At 37.8% G+C, this 20,150-nt stretch overlaps 1 protein-coding gene across 1 annotated transcript; it reads left to right on the forward strand.

The window, feature by feature from the left end:
- Positions 1-845: 845 nt before the first annotated feature.
- slc38a2 (solute carrier family 38 member 2) lies at positions 846-19,077 on the forward strand. Its single transcript, XM_033038128.1, has 16 exons — positions 846-1,200; positions 2,048-2,293; positions 2,560-2,641; positions 2,730-2,845; positions 5,120-5,193; positions 5,281-5,373; positions 5,532-5,613; positions 8,473-8,555; positions 9,206-9,264; positions 10,707-10,907; positions 11,527-11,606; positions 12,166-12,266; positions 12,947-13,071; positions 14,369-14,513; positions 14,611-14,708; positions 15,676-19,077. The coding sequence occupies exons 2-16, from the start codon at positions 2,190-2,192 to the stop codon at positions 15,775-15,777; spliced, it is 1,545 nt and encodes a 514-aa protein (XP_032894019.1). The 5' UTR covers positions 846-1,200; positions 2,048-2,189; the 3' UTR covers positions 15,778-19,077.
- The last annotated feature ends 1,073 nt before the right edge of the window (positions 19,078-20,150 follow it).

Genomic DNA, 20,150 nt, shown 5'->3' on the forward strand with positions numbered 1-20,150 from the left:
TAAATGTTTTGACACTGAGAAGGTGTAAAGAGGTCTTGTGCAGTTTCTGTCTTGTATATATTTTTAATTCTGAATAAAGTTTATTTATTTTTTAATTACCAAAAAAAAACAATGTATGAGCAGCACTTGGCGCATCAGTCTTCAGGGTCATTGCAGGCTGTTAAACACCACCCTTTGCTCCCTCTGATTTGCCAGCCCTGATTCAAAAGTGCTTTTATAAAATAATCTTTGATCAGCTCTGGAGTATTTAAAGACTTTCTCAGCGGATCAGAGCCGCGCCGCTCTGTACATGATGATATGCATGATGACCTTCCCTCAATAAAACATTTACTCACATCCGGATCAAATACTTGATGATCCTACAAGCATCGTCTTTAAACCTACCTTGAACATGACGTTTGGGTGGATCCAGTGAGCATTTGTTCACGGTTTCCGGAAATTGAGTGTACACATTTTTCTTCTCTCTGGAAATGAATAGAAATTATTTTTAAAATTCGTTTTAAGGCAAAGAATCGTCTCTTCAGTGACTAAAACAGAGCTTGGATCAGCAGGAACCCTTTCCTGCTAATCACGAAAACCCTGAAATGTAATTAACATAGGATATTCTTATATTACAAACCAAAGAGTGGGCTCTGGTACCTAAATGTGATATTATTACAAGTACAACATCTGACAGTTTGTCTTTGTAGGCGCAACCTATATATGGGGCATTTATGTACAATATATATATGGACGGCTTTGTTTACAAACATTACAATTAGATATCTTTAACTTACAATTGGAGGCGGTGACAGTTGCCACTCCGACGAATGGCGGATTGAGAATAAAACTCCACCCCTTTCTGATGCAATTTTAAACCGATCTCTAATATCAGTCGGAAAAAACCCCATTGACACAGAGACGGCATATATACAGGAGTGGCACTGGTCGGTCGGGCGTATTTTTCGGATCGGATCTCAGTTTAATAACAATATATCTATACAGACAAACAGATACAGCTGGACGAATATCCAAAGGGGGGCTACCTTAGAATTAATCTTCACTAAACAAGCTTCTTGAGATATCTTGATCTCTACTACGTTCTGTTTTCTTTTAAACTCGACATTTTTTTGGATGTAAATAACTACCCTTGTTATTTCAAACATCGGACTGATTTGTAATTGAAGATCTTTTATTTTTATAAGCCACGTCTGGGAAGAGGTAAGCAATATGTTCAAACCATTGTCTCTTTAACCTAATTTCTCATTTTATTCTAGTAGAAATGGATTGATGCCTGATCAGCCTTCAATATAGATATTATATTTAGATAGCATTATGTCCGCGGTTATTTTCCAACATGCATGTATTGCGATAGTCATCAAGAGGAAGATGATGCAACTGGCTCGTTGCCGCCTATTCATTATCCAGCATTTCGAATTTCACGTCAATGGCCAGATTGCTTTTGTTTGAGATTATGTTACTTTTATCTTATATAAGATGCATGAGCAAAAAAATATTTTACTTCGTTGCTTTCGGTAAATCTGAGTTTTAAGCAACCATTAGGAAAATTACATTGGATTCGTGTGTTGTAGTCTCATGACTCATTCAAATGTCACCCTACCCCTGGCGGGATTAACAGTGCAGGGCAGAGACGAGACTGTTTTGGTTGCGGTGTTTAATAAGCGCAACCCTCCCCTCGTCAGAAATTAAATGTAAAATTGTGGCCAAAAAAATGGAACTGAAATGTACAGGTTGCGATTGGAGATATAAATGTTTGGGATAATGGAATCGTCAGATCAGGGCAATGGTTGTATTCAATTTATTAAATAAATATGCCCATATATTGATGTTTAATACAGGCTACTCTGTCTGATTTGAACACATCCAGGATTTTGTCTGCATCTCGTGATGAGACTAGTGGGCTGACAGAGACAACGGCACATAGCTGTTCTTCACAGTATTTTTCCATTCGAGCTCAGTGGGTAGCTGAGCAGATCACGTGGAGAGAGACAATTAAGGTGGATGTTCAGCCGGTTGCCTGGTTATTGACATTTCACTATTTCCTTAGGGGAAACCACACGGACAAAGCACAGGGTGGGAAAGGCAGGTCGCTGGCAGAAGGCGGAGGAAGTGTACACATCGCCGGTTGCAACACAAGAGAGAAGGAACCAAACGCAAAGTTAGAAGTGTTTCACTAAAATCGTCTGACCATGACCATAACGGAGATGAACAGATTTAACATCACACCCGATGACGACACTAGCAGCACCAACAGCAACGACTACCCTCCCACGAAAAAGATTCCCATTAATAGGTAAGGAATATCTCCAGATTTCTGATAATGAGAAATGTTAGTTTAATTGAATAAAATGCTCTCCTAATTGTACTTAATGGAAAGGCGTTTGCCATGCGAGCTATTTTGTACCGTCCTTGCTGCATTATAGAGCATCACATGGTTTAATGAATAATTCAGATCTCTCAACTCGTGATCTGTGCCATAAAAAAATAATAACTTGCATTCAAGAATCTACCAGCAATTCAGCTTTCTTTAATGCTGCAATTTTATTTTTATTCTTGCAGTCAATATGCCGAACATGATGCAGAAAGTCAGAATTTTCTGCCAAATTTGTACTATGGGAAAAAGAAATTTGAAGAAGAATATGTAAGTGCTTTATTCTGTGTATTTCCATTCAGAAGTATGCTCTGGCATCTATGGTTTACTGAATCTGTTTATTATTTTCTTTTGCCAGAGAACTGGAAATACCTCATTTGGAATTTCAGCATTTAACCTCAGCAATGCCATTATGGGCAGTGGCATTCTCGGATTGGCATATGCCATGGCTAACACTGGAATCGTACTTTTTGTGTAAGTGTTTCACAGACGGCAAAACAAAAAGCACGTGCTTTGCAAGATGCAGCTCCTAACCTGCTGACGCTGCAGTGCAGCACTGACTGCAGCAACCTACTGCGGTCCTTTGCTGTATTCCTTACCTACTGTTTAGTCACGTGTCTGGGGAGGAGGAGTCGCAGCAGCTTTTCAAATTGTCCATTTTATAAAAATTGTGCACTTTTAATATACACCATTGATGACATCTCAATTGACATGTGAAAGGATCGCAACTACGTATGTGAAGTTCAGCATAGAATGGGGCAGGACTAAGCATTAGCTTTAAATCTTTTAATTTATCCTTGCGAGGTGCCTTAACAGTAACTGACAAAACAGTAACAGATGATAATGATGGGCAAGTATGTTGGGAACAATAGGCTGAGAGAGCATGGAACCGTTCAGACTTGATTGCTTATTCAGTCTGTTTGAGGTGAATCATTTATTCATGGCCCTGTGGATGGTTTGTTTCCTTGTGTGTTTCTCAGTCACTGGTTGGAGATGACCTTGAGTAATAGTGCAGCACAGGCTGGGAGAGGACTTGTAATGCTTTCTTAGTGGGGGAGGGAGTTAAAGGGATGTTTACAAACAAAGGATTTGGTGGCAACCAGTGGGAATCGGTTTTTAAGCCTAAGAAGTTTAGATTTGAGGGTTGTGATCTGATTATTATGTTGCAGATCCTATTCATGCATCAGATTATATTGTAAAATGGGTTTCATGTGGTGGCAAACAGCCAGTATAAGAACCGACCCATGCTTTGTGTGGCTAATTTGCTGAGTTTCTTAGGCTAAATGTATTTCCTATACTGTTTGTTAACAAGGGAGACTACTTGTAAGACATTCCATCTAACCAATTTACAACAAAGAGGCATTTGAAATATTTGGCCGGAGGCAACCACTTATTTAAGAAAGGTTGGGTTCTTTGATGAAGGAGTAAAAAATAAGGGCACTCCTAAACTTCAAGATTAGGCAAATAATCTTGTGACTGACTGAATAAATAGGATTGCTTCTCCCATATGTCTAGTTATGCCCACACAACAGCAAGGGTGTTGATTAAAATAATAGTTTGTCATCAGAAAAAGGAATACAATCTTTGTACCAAGGTTATGCATCCATGTTCACTAAAACAACATGAAAGCTTAGAAACTGTAAATAATGCTGCTATCGCTTTGTGCCAATAGATTGTAGCATTTGCAAAGCAGTCTGTCTTCAAGGAAATGTAAAGGGCTGTTCTTGAAATATGAGGATAAATATACAAAAAAATGGCATGTTCTTATTAATGCTATTAATCATAGTAAAATCATGAGTTTGCTTGATATTTAATCTTGCACACTGTATAGATCTGTTTCTTATTCTGAAATGCAACCAGTGTAGCAACAGAAAAGATGAACGTAGATTTAAAATGGAATCAATCACTAGTGAGGGAGGTAAATAGTCATTTTTGTGTGTTTCGACATTGGTTTGATAATATAATGAGTGGTTGCTATAATGATCATTTGCTGAAATGTTATTTCTCAAGTGACTGAGAAACCAGTGTAATTAATCTTGCTATGATGTGCATAGTTGCCGTACCATCGGGAAAAAATAAAAATTGCATTTAACATTGGTGGAAATGTAGTTGGGTTACAGTGCAATTGCAAACACGACTACTTATTGTGGATGTGAGTGTCTGTTGATTTGGCTGGGAAACTGCTCTGATCTTGCATTATTTAAGATAGCAGGACAAGGCAACAGCACTGTAAAGGCAATGTGTGAAAAATCAGTGTTGTAGCCAATTAGTTAGCCACATGGTGAAATGATTGAAGTTTGTTTTTAAAGCAAAATAACGACTGTTCACCATCACTTTTTATTTCCTTACAACTGAAGATGTACTTGTTAATATTGCAGTTAGGCATTGACTTTAATGTAAATTACAATCCATTCATTATTGAATGAAGTGTGTATGTATGAAGGAACTGCAAAATCTGGTTTAAACCGAAGATAGACACAAAATGCAGGACAGACAGCATCTCTGGGGAGAAGGAATGGGTGACGTTTCGGCTCGAGACCCTCCTTCAGACTGACATTCGGGGTGGGGGAGGAGGGGGGAGATAGATAGATAAGGAAGTGTGAAGGTGCAAAAAGATCAAAGGGAATGGAGATCAAGGAAGGTGGAATAAATCAATGTTAGCTGGGAGAAGGTAACATTATTGAATGAAAATGTGATTCATTGTTTAGTGTCATATAACAGCAATCTTACTGTTTTGCATTTTTCCAGGATCCTTTTGAGTTGTGTATCAGTATTTTCCCTGTATTCCATACATCTCTTACTGAAGACTGCAAAGGAAGGAGGTAATTGATTATCTTCAGTGCATACTTTAATCCAATCAGAATGAAATATTTTCATGTTCGTGCATTAAACCTTGTTTTTTGTCCCAGGTTCACTGGTCTATGAACAACTTGGACTGAGAGCATTTGGGTTACCTGGGAAATTGGCAGCATCACTTTCAATCACGATGCAGAATATTGGAGGTAAAATTCTACTACTTTCCTAAACTACATTTCGTTCAAAATATTAACATCCTCCTAAGGTCTATATATTCTAATCTAAAGACATTTAGCGTCAACGTTTAGACGGTCTTAGATATTTATTTCATTATATACTTTTCTTTACCTTTTTCTTACTACAGCTACATCAAGCTACCTCTACATTGTGAAATATGAGCTACCAATTGTCATTCATGCTTTCCTGGGACATGAGGAAACGACTGGGTACGTTGAATTACAAACCGAATGTCAGGCACAATATGCTAAAGATTTGTACCAGAGATTTAAAAAACATTTCCAGAAACATTCACCTTTGGAGGGGGATCAAGAACTGGGGGGGTCAGAGGTTTAAGATGCGAAGGGAAAGATTTAGTGGGAATGTAAGGAGTAATATTTCCACACAGAGGATGGTAGGCATATGCAACAAGTTGCCAGATGAAGTAGCAACATTTAAAATACATTTAGACAGGTGTATGGAAAGGAAAGGTTTACAAGGATATGGGCCAAATGCAGGCAAATGGGACCAGTATAGTTGGTTCCTGGTTAGCATGGATGATTTGGGCTGAAGGGCCTGTTTCTGACTACTACACAAAGTGACAGTATTTAGTGAAGTTCAGCGCCCCTTGCAGAAAGCAACTTATGTGAATGGAATGCTTCATTTGACCCAGTGTAATACATTTTCTTATGCCTTGTATTCTGTTGGCTATCATCATCCTAAGTATATTAGCCCATTCCAGTATAGCAGATCTGTTGAGTTTTATCAGCATTTTCTATTTTTATTCTAAAAGTCCTGTTTTATACCCAACTGAGCTAGTGCTATATGAAGGGCTGGTTTCAATTGGTATAAGAGTGTTTCCAGCCAAAGTCTTCAACTGTAATGTACACCCTTCTATAGCACGTTAACACCCAATGGTTAATTTCCATAAAAACTGTTCGTCAACCAGAACTCGGTTTAAAGAGAATCGAGGAGGACATGGTATGTTCATTGCCCTGCCATAGTTTGCATATCCAATGCCAAAGACATTATTTTGTTATGATCTTGCTGCAGGAAGTGGGAGAGAACAGTGTGGCTTGATACAGTTGGTATACACAGAACAATGCCTGAATTATTCTATAGGATGGGCAGATGGAACAGCTATGTTTTCATTTGAGGCGTGAAGCTTTCATTAGAATGGACACAGTGAAGATGTTTCTAATTTCATCCCAAAGAGAGAGAGAGAGAGAGAGAGAGAGAGAGATCAGCATCAATCGTGATTGCTGCAGCAAATGTACAGCTCCTTGCCCTCTTCACACAAGTCCCAGTTGCCATTTTGAGCCACCCGTGCTGAAATGGATTCTTAGTCACCCCAAACTGCAGTGCAAAGTTGGACAGGAACTGAATACAAAAGTTATATTATAATTAGTTGGTATAATTAGTCCACCTCAATGATTGTAAAACCCAGTAATTGTATCATCAAACTGGAAGTAGATTCCACAATGCAAACAGTAATTAGAAACATGCAAATGATTTAAGCAACATGGGTTGAATAATGGAGAAGCACGACACCGATTGGGAAAACTACATGACAAAGTGTACTCTTGTTCTTATCATGGAGTTTCCAAAGATTTTACCATGTGGCATCATCCAATTCCTTTAGGAAAGATAAGCTAAGAATAGAACTGACAGCTATGCTTGGCTTTGAATAAATGCATATAATTGCTTGTCAAAACAAAATAGTAAAGGGTGACATTGAAACATTTTATTTACTGGGTTACTTTTTCATTCTATATATTTAATCCGACCAGATACTGTGAGCTCGCCTCCCCACCGCCCATTTACAGAGATAACCGAGTTATGTAAACCCATGTACTTCTCTGTTCTTTGATACACTCTGTCGCAATGAGCAGCTGATCAGTTGACGTAAAACCGCACCAAACAATCCCAAATGAGTACCAAGTTTGCTACAGGGCAAATAAACATGTGCTTTTGGCAGTCTTTGAAAAACAATATCGCCTCAATAGATTTAAAGTGTGGTTTCTATCCATGGGAATTCCATACTTTATCTGAGAATACAGCATTGTCATATCACCTGGAAGCAAAATAATTAGAAATTAAGCTCCAAATACAGAATAGGCACCACTGTTAAAGTAATATCAGTGGAAGGATGAGTGTAGTCACGCATTAAAAGTACTAACAATTAATAATGTATATCAGATTCAAAATAACTTGCAGTGCAATAATATTCTTTAATTGTATGATTTAGGTGTATAATATTAATGTGCTACATTATTCTACATTGTACACTGACTACAAGTCAAGTAAGGCCTCAAGCAGACCTGTGCTTCTCTTATACTCATAGCATATGGTTACATGAAGCTGACTTCCTCACATCAGTGGAAAGGCAGCACCACCAATGATGTGCTCTTCACCATTAAATAGTGTGCAATTGGCAACAAACCTTTTAACTTGAATCAGTGAATTAGTCTTTGTGGAATATTTCTTGAGCATCACATGCCTGGCGTAATTAGAATCAACCGGAATAAAACCTGTTTCTGGTTTTCACGCAGCTTTGTAGCTACCTTTTGTGTAGACGATTAACTGTATTCGGACTGTATGTTTTAATAATAAGATGCAGCTGTTGTGGAAAATAGGAGCTGTGAGATTTATTTATTCTATTGCTGAGAAAGGTGGTGGAGTCTTTCAACTCCTTCAGGATTGGTTCCAACTTGTTTTGCCAGCCTGTCCCAGTTGGTCTCGAGTGACATGTGGCTAATGAATGTTTTGGACTGGTTTCATGTAGTTCCATGTTGTGTGTGTGAATTTGTTTAGGGTAAACCTACATTCTGGTTCTTACTGGCTCCATATGTGTTCTCCTATCTGGGAATGTAGAGAAATCTAATCACAGCTGAATGTATGGGTAGTAAAATAAAATGTAAATTGTAATGACAGCTTAAGCCTCTAAGCAATTAACATTTCTCAATCTATCCTATAAGACTCCACCATACGTTGGTCAGCAAGATGTTCAATAGTAAAGTTAATACATCTCAGCTGTTATGTTGAGACTAACAGGAATAAGACTAACAGAAATGCTTTTTTTTTTTCAGACAATGGTACGTGAATGGTGACTACTTGGTTCTTTTAGTGTCTTTATTCATCATTCTTCCTTTGTCCCTGCTGAAGAATTTAGGTGAGTTGTTTACGCTGAAAGCCAATGACAGTAAGAATATACTGTACTTTTAATAATCCATGACTTCTTGTAGGCAATGCCTTTTCTGTTTTGAAGTGGGCAGTTTGCCATTGTGGAAATAATTTGCTGAGAATTTAATCTGAACACTAAAATCACTGCTTGTAAAACCAAAATCCATATTACTTTTCCTCTTGATACAATGAATTGCGACATGCTGCACTCGGTTAAGAAGAATAGGGTTGTCAATAGGATTCATCATCAAATGAGTGACTAGTAGAAAACAAATCATGTACATCCAGATCCTCCCACCCCCTCAGTGTCACTACCCGCTGTTTAAATGTGAACTTGATGCAAGACTCATTAAATGTCACACAACTCGGGGACATAGAATTGCACAGCCGCAGTTGGGAATTGACATTATTAATCAACCAGTTTTGTTCAGATATGTTTGTTTTTTTCAATCTGTTCAACATTGTGGTGACTGTGTGAAGTGTAGATATATTAATAGATCACATTTTCTTTCTGTGCAACATAGCAAAATTATAATTACCTTTATGAAGAATATTCTTTGATTTTACTGTTAAATCATGAATTGGAAAATATTTGAAGGATGTTACTGACATCTATAAATTCCCTCTCTTATTTTTCAGGCTACTTGGGCTACACCAGCGGGTTGTCCCTTCTCTGCATGCTCTTCTTCCTAATAGTTGTAAGTATGAAATTGGATTCATCTTGTTAGAAATGACTGCAGAAATTGTGTAAAATTGCTTAATGGTAGAACTATTTTTTTCAAAGGGTCTTATATTTTGATTTTATACTCATTTTCTCAGTAACATAGGTTTTTTTTCATGGTGGAAGGTAGCTGTTAGCCTTGTTTGTCACATTGCCGTTCTCCATTGCTCTAAAAGCCAGATCCCGTCAACCCAGCTGTTATGTTAATCCAGTAACTACCAAGAGGCTGGTTGAGTATGACAGAACCAAAGCCATATTGACAAACTATATTTGTATGTCCCAGGGTTGAAATAACTCATGCAGCTGATGTGGAGATAAATATTAATGTTGGGTAACAATACTGAATCAGTGAATAACATTGGATAAAGCTTCATGTAAGCATTACCATCCATTGTTGTACACATCTACAGCTTTTTAAAATATACATGTTTGGGAAAAGAACATTACCGGCAAACAACAGAGCTATTATTTAATGATGGGAGGTAAGTGTTAGCCCATTTAGTGCCCATCGCTAATTGCCGTTGAATATTTGGTGGTAAGCCACCAACTCTATCTCCTGCAGAACTTGTGGGAAATGCTGGATAAGAGTTCCAGGATGTGGATCCATCGACAATTTTTTTTTTTAAATGACTGGTCCCATGAGAACCAGGAGAATGAGCCTTTTGTTGTTGCATTCTGATAGAAGACTTTCGATCTCGTAAGACTTTCCATATTTAAACAATAATGGTAACGGCATCCTTTTCTCCAAGTTATGTCAATGTCAGTTGTAGCAGCTCTCTGGTACATTTTTGGAACCCATTTAAACAAGACATGCATTGAACCTAGAAACAAGGAACTGCAGATACTGATTTACAAAAAAGGATACAAAGAGGTGGAGTAAGTTAGCAGTCAGGCAGCAACTCTGGAGAACATGGATAAGTGACACACATTTCTATTATATTGCACTTAGCAAGTGTACAATTCTAAACTTATGATTCTCTATTAAAATAATTGGGGACTGTTCTGGGCTAGTTCGTCGACTGCATTCGCCTGTGGGTTTAAACTACTTTTGAATACTTCCATTATAATCAGTTCCATATCTGCCAATGAGAACAGAAATACTTTTTCAGCAAAGGGTGTCGAAGAATGTCACTGGAGCAGATTAGATTAGGTCTCAACCCAAAACGTCACCTATCCATGTTCTCCAGAGATGGTGCCTGACCTGCTGAATTACTCCAGCACTTAGAACTTGTACTCTTTCTGGTGTAGGTCACATTGCACTGCCACTGCACTCAATGAGCCATCACTGACTCTTGAGGTTGTGGGGAGCAGGAGAATTAGAGTGGACTTAAAGAAAACATGTCTACTGGCATTCTCAAACTGTGGTTATCCATTTTTATTTTTTATCCATTATAATTCTCATGTTACAAATACTTGCAGGTAATTCACAAGCACTCTGCAATTCCTTGTCCATTGCCCCTTATGGACCAGGAGCTAGGCAATGCAACACTGAATATGACGATAATGATGACTGCAACATCAGCGTATGAAGCAGTTACCAGCGTTTCAGAGCCCAGTTTAATGCACAATGAAACCGATGAGGATATATGTAAACCGCAATACTTTGTCTTCAATTCACAGGTAAGAATGAATCAATTGTGAAAATGTGCTTAAAAATTAACATAAAAGATCATGATTTATTTCATATGAGACTCGTATGCATTGTGATATGTTTGCTCATGATACCTTGCAGTACAATGATTTCAGTGTTAAGAGGTATTGGGAGACACAGTGGTATAGCTGGTGGAGCTGTTGTCTCACAGCACCAAACATCCAGGTTAAATCCTGACCTTGGGAACTGTCTGTGAGGAGTTTGCATGTTCTCCCTTTGACCACATGGGTTTCCTCTGGGTTCTCCGATTTTCTCCTACATTCCAAAGGCGTGTGGGTTTGTAGGTTAATTGGCCTCTGCAAATTGCCCCTAGCATGTTGGGAATGGATGTAAATGTGGGATTACGTGGAACTAGTGTGAACAGGTGATGGATGATCGGCATGGACTCAGGGGGCCGAAGGCTTGTTTCCTTGCTGCATCTTTCCATCTTTCTTTCAATCAAGTCAATTAAAACAAAACACCAATGCCTGATCTTTATTATTATAACATTTAATAATGCCCTTGACTTGGAATGGTTTTGTTAAGATAAATTTGCTGTATAAATGTAAATTGTTAATATTAAGCTTTCCATTTTCCTTTGTATTTCAGACTGTCTATGCCGTACCAATTCTGACATTTGCCTTTGTGTGCCATCCAGCTGTACTTCCTATTTATGAAGAACTCAAAGAGTAAGAACCCATTTCTATTATATTGCATTTAGCATGTGTGAGATTTAATTCCACGTGATTCAGCAGAAGTATTCTCTATTAAATAAATTGGGGACTGTTGTGGTCTCGTTCGTAGACAGCATTCGCCTGTGGGTATAAACTATTGATAAACACTTGCATTATAATCAGTCACATATCTGGTAATGGGAACAGAAAGGCTTTTCCAGCAGAGGGTATTGAAGCATGTCACTGGAGCAGATTAGATGTACTTTTCCCTCTGCTTCCACCAAACTTTGCACTATCTGATATTAACACGAAGTTCCAAGAAAGAAAAAAACATTCTGTTCTCCGGCCGGCCATCACTCATCAAAATCACCTATAACATTTGCCAGCAACGTGTTGCTCCTGTTAATTTCCTAGAAAAAATATTCTGTGCTACCTATTGAAGAAAAAACCTGAAATGTGTGATCATTTGCTAATAATTTATTGAAATTGACTGTGGTAAATTTATTAATTACCATATTGTTATGTTAAATGAACTGGGATGAATTAATCAAAACAATATTTTGTTCTCTTTTAGCCGATCTCGCAAGAAGATGCAGAGAGTTTCCAACGTTTCGTTCTTTTTTATATATATTATGTACCTGTTGGCTGCTCTCTTTGGTTACCTGACCTTCCTTGGTAAGTCCCAATTAATGTATCTACCCTCTCATTCCTTTATCCTTTACTCTGTTGAGCCACTGTCTTCTCCTCATTTACTGTTTCCTCAGCATGACAGCATCACCTCGATTAAACAGCCATTCTCATGTGAGGATAGGGCTGAAATGCATCACCTGCTAATTCATTCCAACGAATGTGTCATCTTGATCATTGTATATGTTTTATTTGAGAAGAATCAGTATATAGTTCCAGAAAAATAGTGTTTCCACAAAATTTGGATAACCTAAAAGTCTGAAACACAAATTTAGCAATTACATTTTTTAATGGTTTGAACAATTATCATGAATATTTTATGTATGTGCCATGGCCTTGAGCCAGAAAGAAATATATTTAGATTGAACCTCAGGCTGATATTTAAACTAAAGAAATTGCAAATGCTGAATTGTGAACTAAAAATAGAAAGTGCTGGGAATAATCAGCAGGTCAGGCAGCATATGTGGTGAGAGAAACATAGTTTGTTTCAGCTCATTGACCCTTGATTATTTTTCCTGAAGCCTGCTAATTACTCCAATTTAACATAGCAAAATGACTAGAGACGTTTCTGAATTTTTTTTCTTGATGTGTTTTCTCTCCTGATAGATTTAAAAAGAAAAGGAAATAAAGTTTTAAATTAAAACCTCTCATCTCTTTCCCTTCTACAGGTGAAGTTGAGCCAGAGTTACTTCACACATACTCAAGGGTGTACCAATTTGATACTGTCCTCCTTATTGTCCGTCTGGCAGTACTTGTGGCTGTTACATTGACAGTTCCAGTTGTGCTTTTTCCAGTAAGTACACTCCTTATGAAGAAATCAATATCAGACTAGAAATTTGCCTTTGGTTATACATGCTAAATATGGGATTTTGTTGCCTATGTTCATTTAACATGAAAGATCAACCTGCTAATAAATAAATGTTTTTCTGTGCTTTATGCCATGAATATAACAGAGGAACAGGCCCCTCAAGTATTCCCCCACCATTTAATACAATCTTGGCTGATCAGCCCTGGTCACCATTCCTCTTCTGTACCAGTTCGCCACAACCCTCAATTCTTTAATCTTTCACAAATTAATCTACTTCCACTGTGAACACATATAATGACCCATATTCCACAACCCTCGAGAATAAAATGATCCAGAGTTTTATTGCCTTATGAAAATGAAATTTGACAGACCTGGGTTTTAAATTAGCTCCCCTAGAAAATATGTGTGCCCTCATTCGAGACTCCCATTAGTAGAAACCTCAAAATCTACCCTTAGAATCTTCTGTTTCAATAAGATCACCCTAATTTTTTAAACTTCAAAGCAGACAGATGCAACTTCTTTAGACTATCATGATAGGACACTTATTTCAGTTAACCTGGTAAATCTCTTTTGCAATGTCTTTTCCAGTTACTCCCTATTTCTGAACTTTGTTCCTCTTAATATAAAGTCCAAAATGCCTTTTGCCTTCTTAACTGCTTGCTGCACCTCCTTGTAAACTTTTTTGTAAATCATACAAATGGTCTGGCCACTTAAAGATCAGAATTGATAGCCTGGGTTAGATGCAAGACAAAATCCCTTGTTATGTGTAGGAACTAACTGCAGATGCTGGTTTCCACCGAAGATAGACACAAATGCTGGAGTAGCTCAAGGGGTCAGGCAGCAACTCTGGAGAAAAGGAATAGGTGAGGTTTTGAAAGAAGGGTCTCAACCCGAAACATCAACTTTTCTCCAGAGATGCTGCCTGACCCACTGAGTTACTCCAGCATTTTGTTATGTGTTATAACATTGAGAAGGGAAACACTTATTGCATCATTGTGACGCTTTTACTTTAAAGGCTCACTGTCTTTCTGACCTGAATAAGGCTAAAATAATTAGGTGAAATAATACGTGTGATATCAATAATGATTATTTAAGTCGATCAAGTTAACCTCATTTCCAGTTATTGCTACTATTATCATTAGAGCAGCATCTTGCCAAGCTGGATTTATCTTGTCTAGCCATCGTTACTTGATGGCACAAAACCTACTCCCTCCATTTGTTAGTGTGTAATAAATGTGGTATTGGATGAATGATGTGACATAATGTTAACTTTTTCCCATAGATTCGAGTCTCTGTTCAGCAGCTGCTTTTCCCCAGCAAAGAATTTAACTGGATACGTCATACAATAATCACTATTGTAATTCTGAGCTGCATTAACTGTCTGGTCATCTTTGTTCCTACCATCCGAGATATCTTTGGCTTCATAGGTGCGTACATAATATAAAATGTCTTCCATAACGTGTGCACTTTTTATCAAATGTATGGGACCTGATGAAAATTAATCCTCTATCCATGTTTCCTTAGGTTCATCTGCTGCTGCTATGTTGATTTTTATCCTGCCTTCCGCATTTTACCTTAAACTTGTAAAGAAAGAGCCAATGAAATCAGTGCAGAAGATTGGGGTATGTTGAAAAACTAATTTTTAAGTGCAATAAATAAAATGTTTATAAGGACAAACCTTTATTATTTTAGCTCATACTTAGAGACATTTATCTTCACCTAAATTTAAATATTTGTTTTGTTTTTAATCAACTTAATATATGATTATGCAACAATCCTTTTGGTGCATGATGTATTTTCACATTATTTATGTACAAAAAGAGTAGTTAGATTTTATGTCACATACATATATATCCCATTCCCATACTGACCCGTTTTGTCCTGCACCTCCTCCACTGTCACAGAGTGAGGCCACACGCAAATTGGAGGAGCAGCACCTCATGTTTTGCTTGGGCAGCTTAATACCCAGCGATATGAATATTGATTTCTCTAATTTCAAGTAACCCTTGCATTCCCTTTCTCTCTGTCCCTCCCCCACCTTAATCCTTTTGCGAGTTTCACTGATTGTATCCCTTCATTGTCACCTCTTCCACAACCAACAATGGACCATTATGGGCTCCACCTTTCTTGAGTTATCAGTCCCAACTCTGATTTGTTCTGTATCTTTTCACACCTCAAGTTTCCTTCCCTCCTGACTCTCACTCTGGAGAAGGGTCTCGACCCGAAACGTCATCTATTCCTTTTTTCCAGAGATGCTGTCTGACCCGCTGAGTTACTCCAGCGTTTTGTGCCTACAAGACACTGGAAATAATAGCACTTCACTGAGAAGGTAAAAGAGACAGGCTGCAGAGTGAGAGGCCATTTGGACCCTCTGCTAAAATGCAGTCTCTTCAGCCAAATCACAAACGCATGGAAAGTAATTAAAAAAAAATAGGAAGCTTGTTTCATCAAAGTATTCTTAAGTAGTTAATATGCTTCCTGTTTTTAATAGTTCTTAATTAGAATAGGATGTTTTGCAGACACACCTACATAAACCATTTGAAAAGAAATACCGTATTAACTAGTTTGCTCTTCCCTCTCTCCCCACAGGCATTAATTTTCCTGATCTGCGGCATATTTGTTATGTGTGGATGCATGACGCTCATAATTCTCGACTGGATCCACAACGCATCAGCGGATGATGGCCACTAAACTGCTGCTGAAGAAAACCACATACTCGACTGAACAGAACTGAGCATTACTCTGAAGAACAATTACTATTTTTCCAGCCTTGAAATTTCCAAGAAATCTGAAAGGCATTCATGTTTGCTGTCTTCCTCAAAGTTAGGAATAGTTGTCCAAAATACTAAACTATTTATATTGTAACTGATTATTGATCAATGTGGGCCCAGGCCATAATAATACCATTCCTAGAGAATGGACTAATTGGTGTATAATATGTATTTATACGGCCACGTATGTGGTGGAACAAAGCATTATAAACCCTTAGAAAATTGACTTGTAGATATTGAATCTAAATTAATTAGGGTGTGGCCATATTTCACTGTATATTAGTAGATTTAAACAGTCAGCATGTAGACATTCAGCAATTTTTGACTTTTTTTTAAAAACAAAACTATTGTGGACATAGACTTGATTATTTAATTTTAAGGCAGCAACCTGCATTTTTAGTAAAGAGTGGTGTATACTCTTGTTCAAAATGTAATGTTGATTAAAAACAATAACACGTTGGCAGGCAAGACACAGTGAAAGACTTCTGCTGTAAACTGGCCGAGTTTATTTTACAAATGAATCAAATAGAACTACATGGATGAAGTTGGCAGAAAGACCTGCTTCAGTGCTGTGTGGTTCTATCATTCTACACTATGTTAATTATTTTTGTTTGTTTTTGAAATATTGGAAATATTCAAATCTGTTTTGGATAAAAATGACTTTGGATAAACTGCATGCATCCAGTGGGATAAAGGAAACGCGCAGAACAGAAGTTCAGTTCTTGGCTGGAGTTGATGCACCTCAACAGGAGCATCAATTGAGATTTGCTTTGGCCACATCCCTAGGCCAGTGAGGGATAGAACATGTCCCTCACAAATCAACTACAGGATTGCCCCCCTTTTATCTGGGATGCTGGATAAGTGTAGGATCAGATTCCACTCTTGTGTCCCATATCCCAATACTGTCAACATTCACGCTGAAAGAAATAGTGATAGTGGACAGATTTCAGTGTGGATTTGGTGTTTATCTCATTGTACCTACCTCAGGCACAAGGGGAACAAAAGACGAAAAGAACATATCGTGTCCAGCTCTGTAGGTTTAAGGGTTCTCACCTGTTTGCTGAGTTCGTGTCTGATTGCAATTGAGGAAAGGTGTAACAATCCAGACTTTGGGTACTGTCTGCGTAGAGTTTGCATGCTCTCCCTGTGGGTTTCCTCCAAGTGCTTCAGTTTCTTCCCACATCCAAAAGACCTGTGGGCTGGTTGGTAAATTGGTCCCTGTAAATTGTCCCAAGTGGGAGGTAAAATCGGCAAGGAAAGTAAAAATGTGATGAATGTAGGATTGGTGTGAAATTGGTGGTTGATGGTCAGCCTGAACTCAGTGGGCTGAAAAGCCTGTTTCCTTGCTGCATCTCTAACATAATTAGCTTATCATAGATAATTGGAGATTTAGTTTTCACACTAAACTTGTAACTATGTCTTGTCGAAGAATTCAGCATGTTTAAAGTATTTTTTTGAAGCTGCTTTTTCTTGTATAATAATGCTGTTTTTAGTGATGTATAATAATTGAGAATATTGGCATCAAGAATCCATTTCATAGTTAATGAGACGACTGAAGTAGATTTTACATTTTTCAAAATGTTTTGTACCATTGGTTGAATACAGTTGTGGCATTTCTTCACATCTGCCAGCTGTTCCACTTCTAGAAGCCTAATCTGTGAATGTGCAATGTAAACAGGGGAGCAGTATCAATTGTTTTCGCAGAGCCATTTTCTGTCCAGCTAATAAACATCAATGGCACACTTTGTAGAGGCTGCATTGGACTCTCATCAAAGACACTCATGATGATTTGCGAGCAGAAAACAAAACACACTACATTGTCCTTTCTAAGTCACGTGTCTAAAGCCAAGCAGTAGTTGTTGGAAGTTGAATTTGTGCAATTGTAATGAACAATGTGGCACTTCCATTGACAACTCGAGCTTCAAAACACCACTAAGGCACTTCCTTTGTGTCTCTTTTGCCATCTGTTGCCACTACAGAGAATGGCTGTAATTTTCAATGATGTTGTCAGTTGTCTTAAATGACGACAAGTAGTTGAATGTGACAATAACACAAATGAGATAAGGGGATCCAAGAAGAAAATATGGCATTCTTTTAACAATATTGCATATTCAGTACTGAATGATTTTCTGCCTCCTGAAATTGAAGTGTTATTCTGCTATTCCCACTTGGTTACTTGAAAGAAAACTTGTATATTGTGCTTCCTATGACCGTTCAACCTGCTGCAAACGGTTTTATTTTTTAATTTGCTATTTGTCATAGAATATTTATAGACCCGGAGGAAAGCAGTATAATTTAACATATTTATGACTATGTAAATAAATGTACATAATCTTGGACTATTTGTAAATACATTGTCAATATTTAAGAGGTATTATTGTTCCTTTACATCCTTCTGAGACAATTACTGGACTATCTTCGAATCTTTGAAGATCGTCTGCTGACTACTGGTACTCTGTTTCAGTGCTTTGTGTTTCCTTTGTTCAATATAACTTGTGTAACACAATATCAAGTGCTAAAACGGTGTGACATTGCCAAACGAGTAAGTGAACTGGCACAATGTAATTATTTGTACTGAGTGACTGGACATTCATCAGTTCTGGATTACTGGTTGTTGCTGTCAAACAGAACCTCAGTTGATCAACATTGAAACCATATCAAATTTTGTTAATTAGTAAAAATAAATACTATTTTAAGACTTATTCGTTAGTGGAAGCTAGACTCATTGACGTTTGTAAAATTGCAAAACAATTATAATTTTTCAATTTGTTTTTTGTAACATTTTTACAAAGAACTATGATGAACCGTGACTTACAACTGAAGTTCATGTTTCAAATACAGTCACCAGAACTTTAAAAAGCTTGTGCATTGATTCTACTTGTATAATTCACTCTAAATATTTGTACCAGTGAAAGCATGCAGTACAGACAGCTTATAAAGCATGACTGCTGCTTTTTAGCATATCCTTTTCATCAATGTGGGTAGAATGCCTTCATGTCTTGTATTTTCTGATACTATTAAAAAGGCTTTACCTGACATTATGTAAAAGTTATCATGTATGTACATTTCTATACCGTTAACTGTGACAGGCTGACAATTTGGATGGAGGTAATTTGGTTGTTAGCAAAGAGGGTGCATAATTAACAATGCTACACTCTTGTTTCAATGAAACACCCATTGTATTGTATATATTGTAAATAAAGTTATACTCTTAAAACAATCCTTGTCTTCTCAGGATTAGTACCTTGTCGGCTTGTACTAATAAGCACCTACATTTCTCAATCTCCTCATGGGTGGACCTAGCACATTCAAAGCTTAAAGATTTGCATCAAATTTGTCCATGTTCACAAGCCAAATATCACTGGAAACACACAAACAACAGAAGCAGGAGTACTCCTCCCAGTCCACCTTGCCACAGTTGATCATCTGTTGCAACAGAGTATTCCAACTCTTTTCCCCCAGACCACTTTATGCCTTTTGCATCTGGAAGTCTTTAGGGCCTGTCCCACTTGGGCGACCTAATCCGCGAGTTCTGGCGAGTTTGCCTTCGACTCATACTAGCAGCATGGTAGACACAAGGTCGTAGGAGGTCTTCATAACTCTCCTTCATGCTCGAGAGTGGTCTCCGCGTACTCGAGGCCTCAGCTAGGTCACGGTATTTTTTTCAATATGTTAAAAAATGCCCGCAAGTTAAAAAAAAAGTCACCAAAAATCAATACTTTTTTTACTCGTAGGTTTAGTCGTAGTAGGTTGGCATGTTAGTCGTAGGTAATCGAGGGTAGTGGAAGGTAATCGTAGATAGTCTTCATCATGATCGAAGGGAGGTCGAAGGAGATTGAAGGAGGACATCTTCACTCCCGCTATTTGGTGTTCAATTTTCCCGCAGTTAGTCGTAACCAGTCGAAGGAGGTCTTCTACATAGTCAAAAAAGGTCTTCAACATGACAATTTTTGAAACTCTTCTAAACTTGCCAATTAGGTCACCCGAGTGGGACAGCCCTTTTATATGTGTGTTTCTTTAAAACGTTATGACTTGGTCTCTACTGCAGCTCTGATTCAAGAGTCAAGTCAACAGTGTTTAATGGTCATATGTACCGAGAACCAGACTATGAAATCTATATTACTAAAAGTAAGATCTTGACCACTACCTGTTTTTCTGCTTCATGATTTTTGAAAACACACTGCCACTTACGGCTGTGATTTTTGGCCATCTTACTCAGAGTCTCCCTCCACTGCGCAGGACAAGTGGATTTTTCCCATCAATGAAAAATAAAAGAGTTATTAATGTTTTAAA

This window comes from Amblyraja radiata, chromosome 19 (genome assembly GCF_010909765.2).
Source record: "Amblyraja radiata isolate CabotCenter1 chromosome 19, sAmbRad1.1.pri, whole genome shotgun sequence".
NCBI lineage: Eukaryota > Metazoa > Chordata > Chondrichthyes > Rajiformes > Rajidae > Amblyraja > Amblyraja radiata.

Excerpts from the sequence above, each read along its gene's own strand:
- slc38a2 (XM_033038128.1), top strand. The coding sequence starts at position 2,190 with ATGACCATAACGGAGATGAACAGATTTAACATCACACCCGATGACGAC. Across the intron at positions 2,642-2,729 it reads AGAAATTTGAAGAAGAATAT|AGAACTGGAAATACCTCATT; the intron begins GTAAGTGCTTTA and ends TTCTTTTGCCAG. Across the intron at positions 5,194-5,280 it reads GAAGACTGCAAAGGAAGGAG|GTTCACTGGTCTATGAACAA; the intron begins GTAATTGATTAT and ends TTTTTGTCCCAG.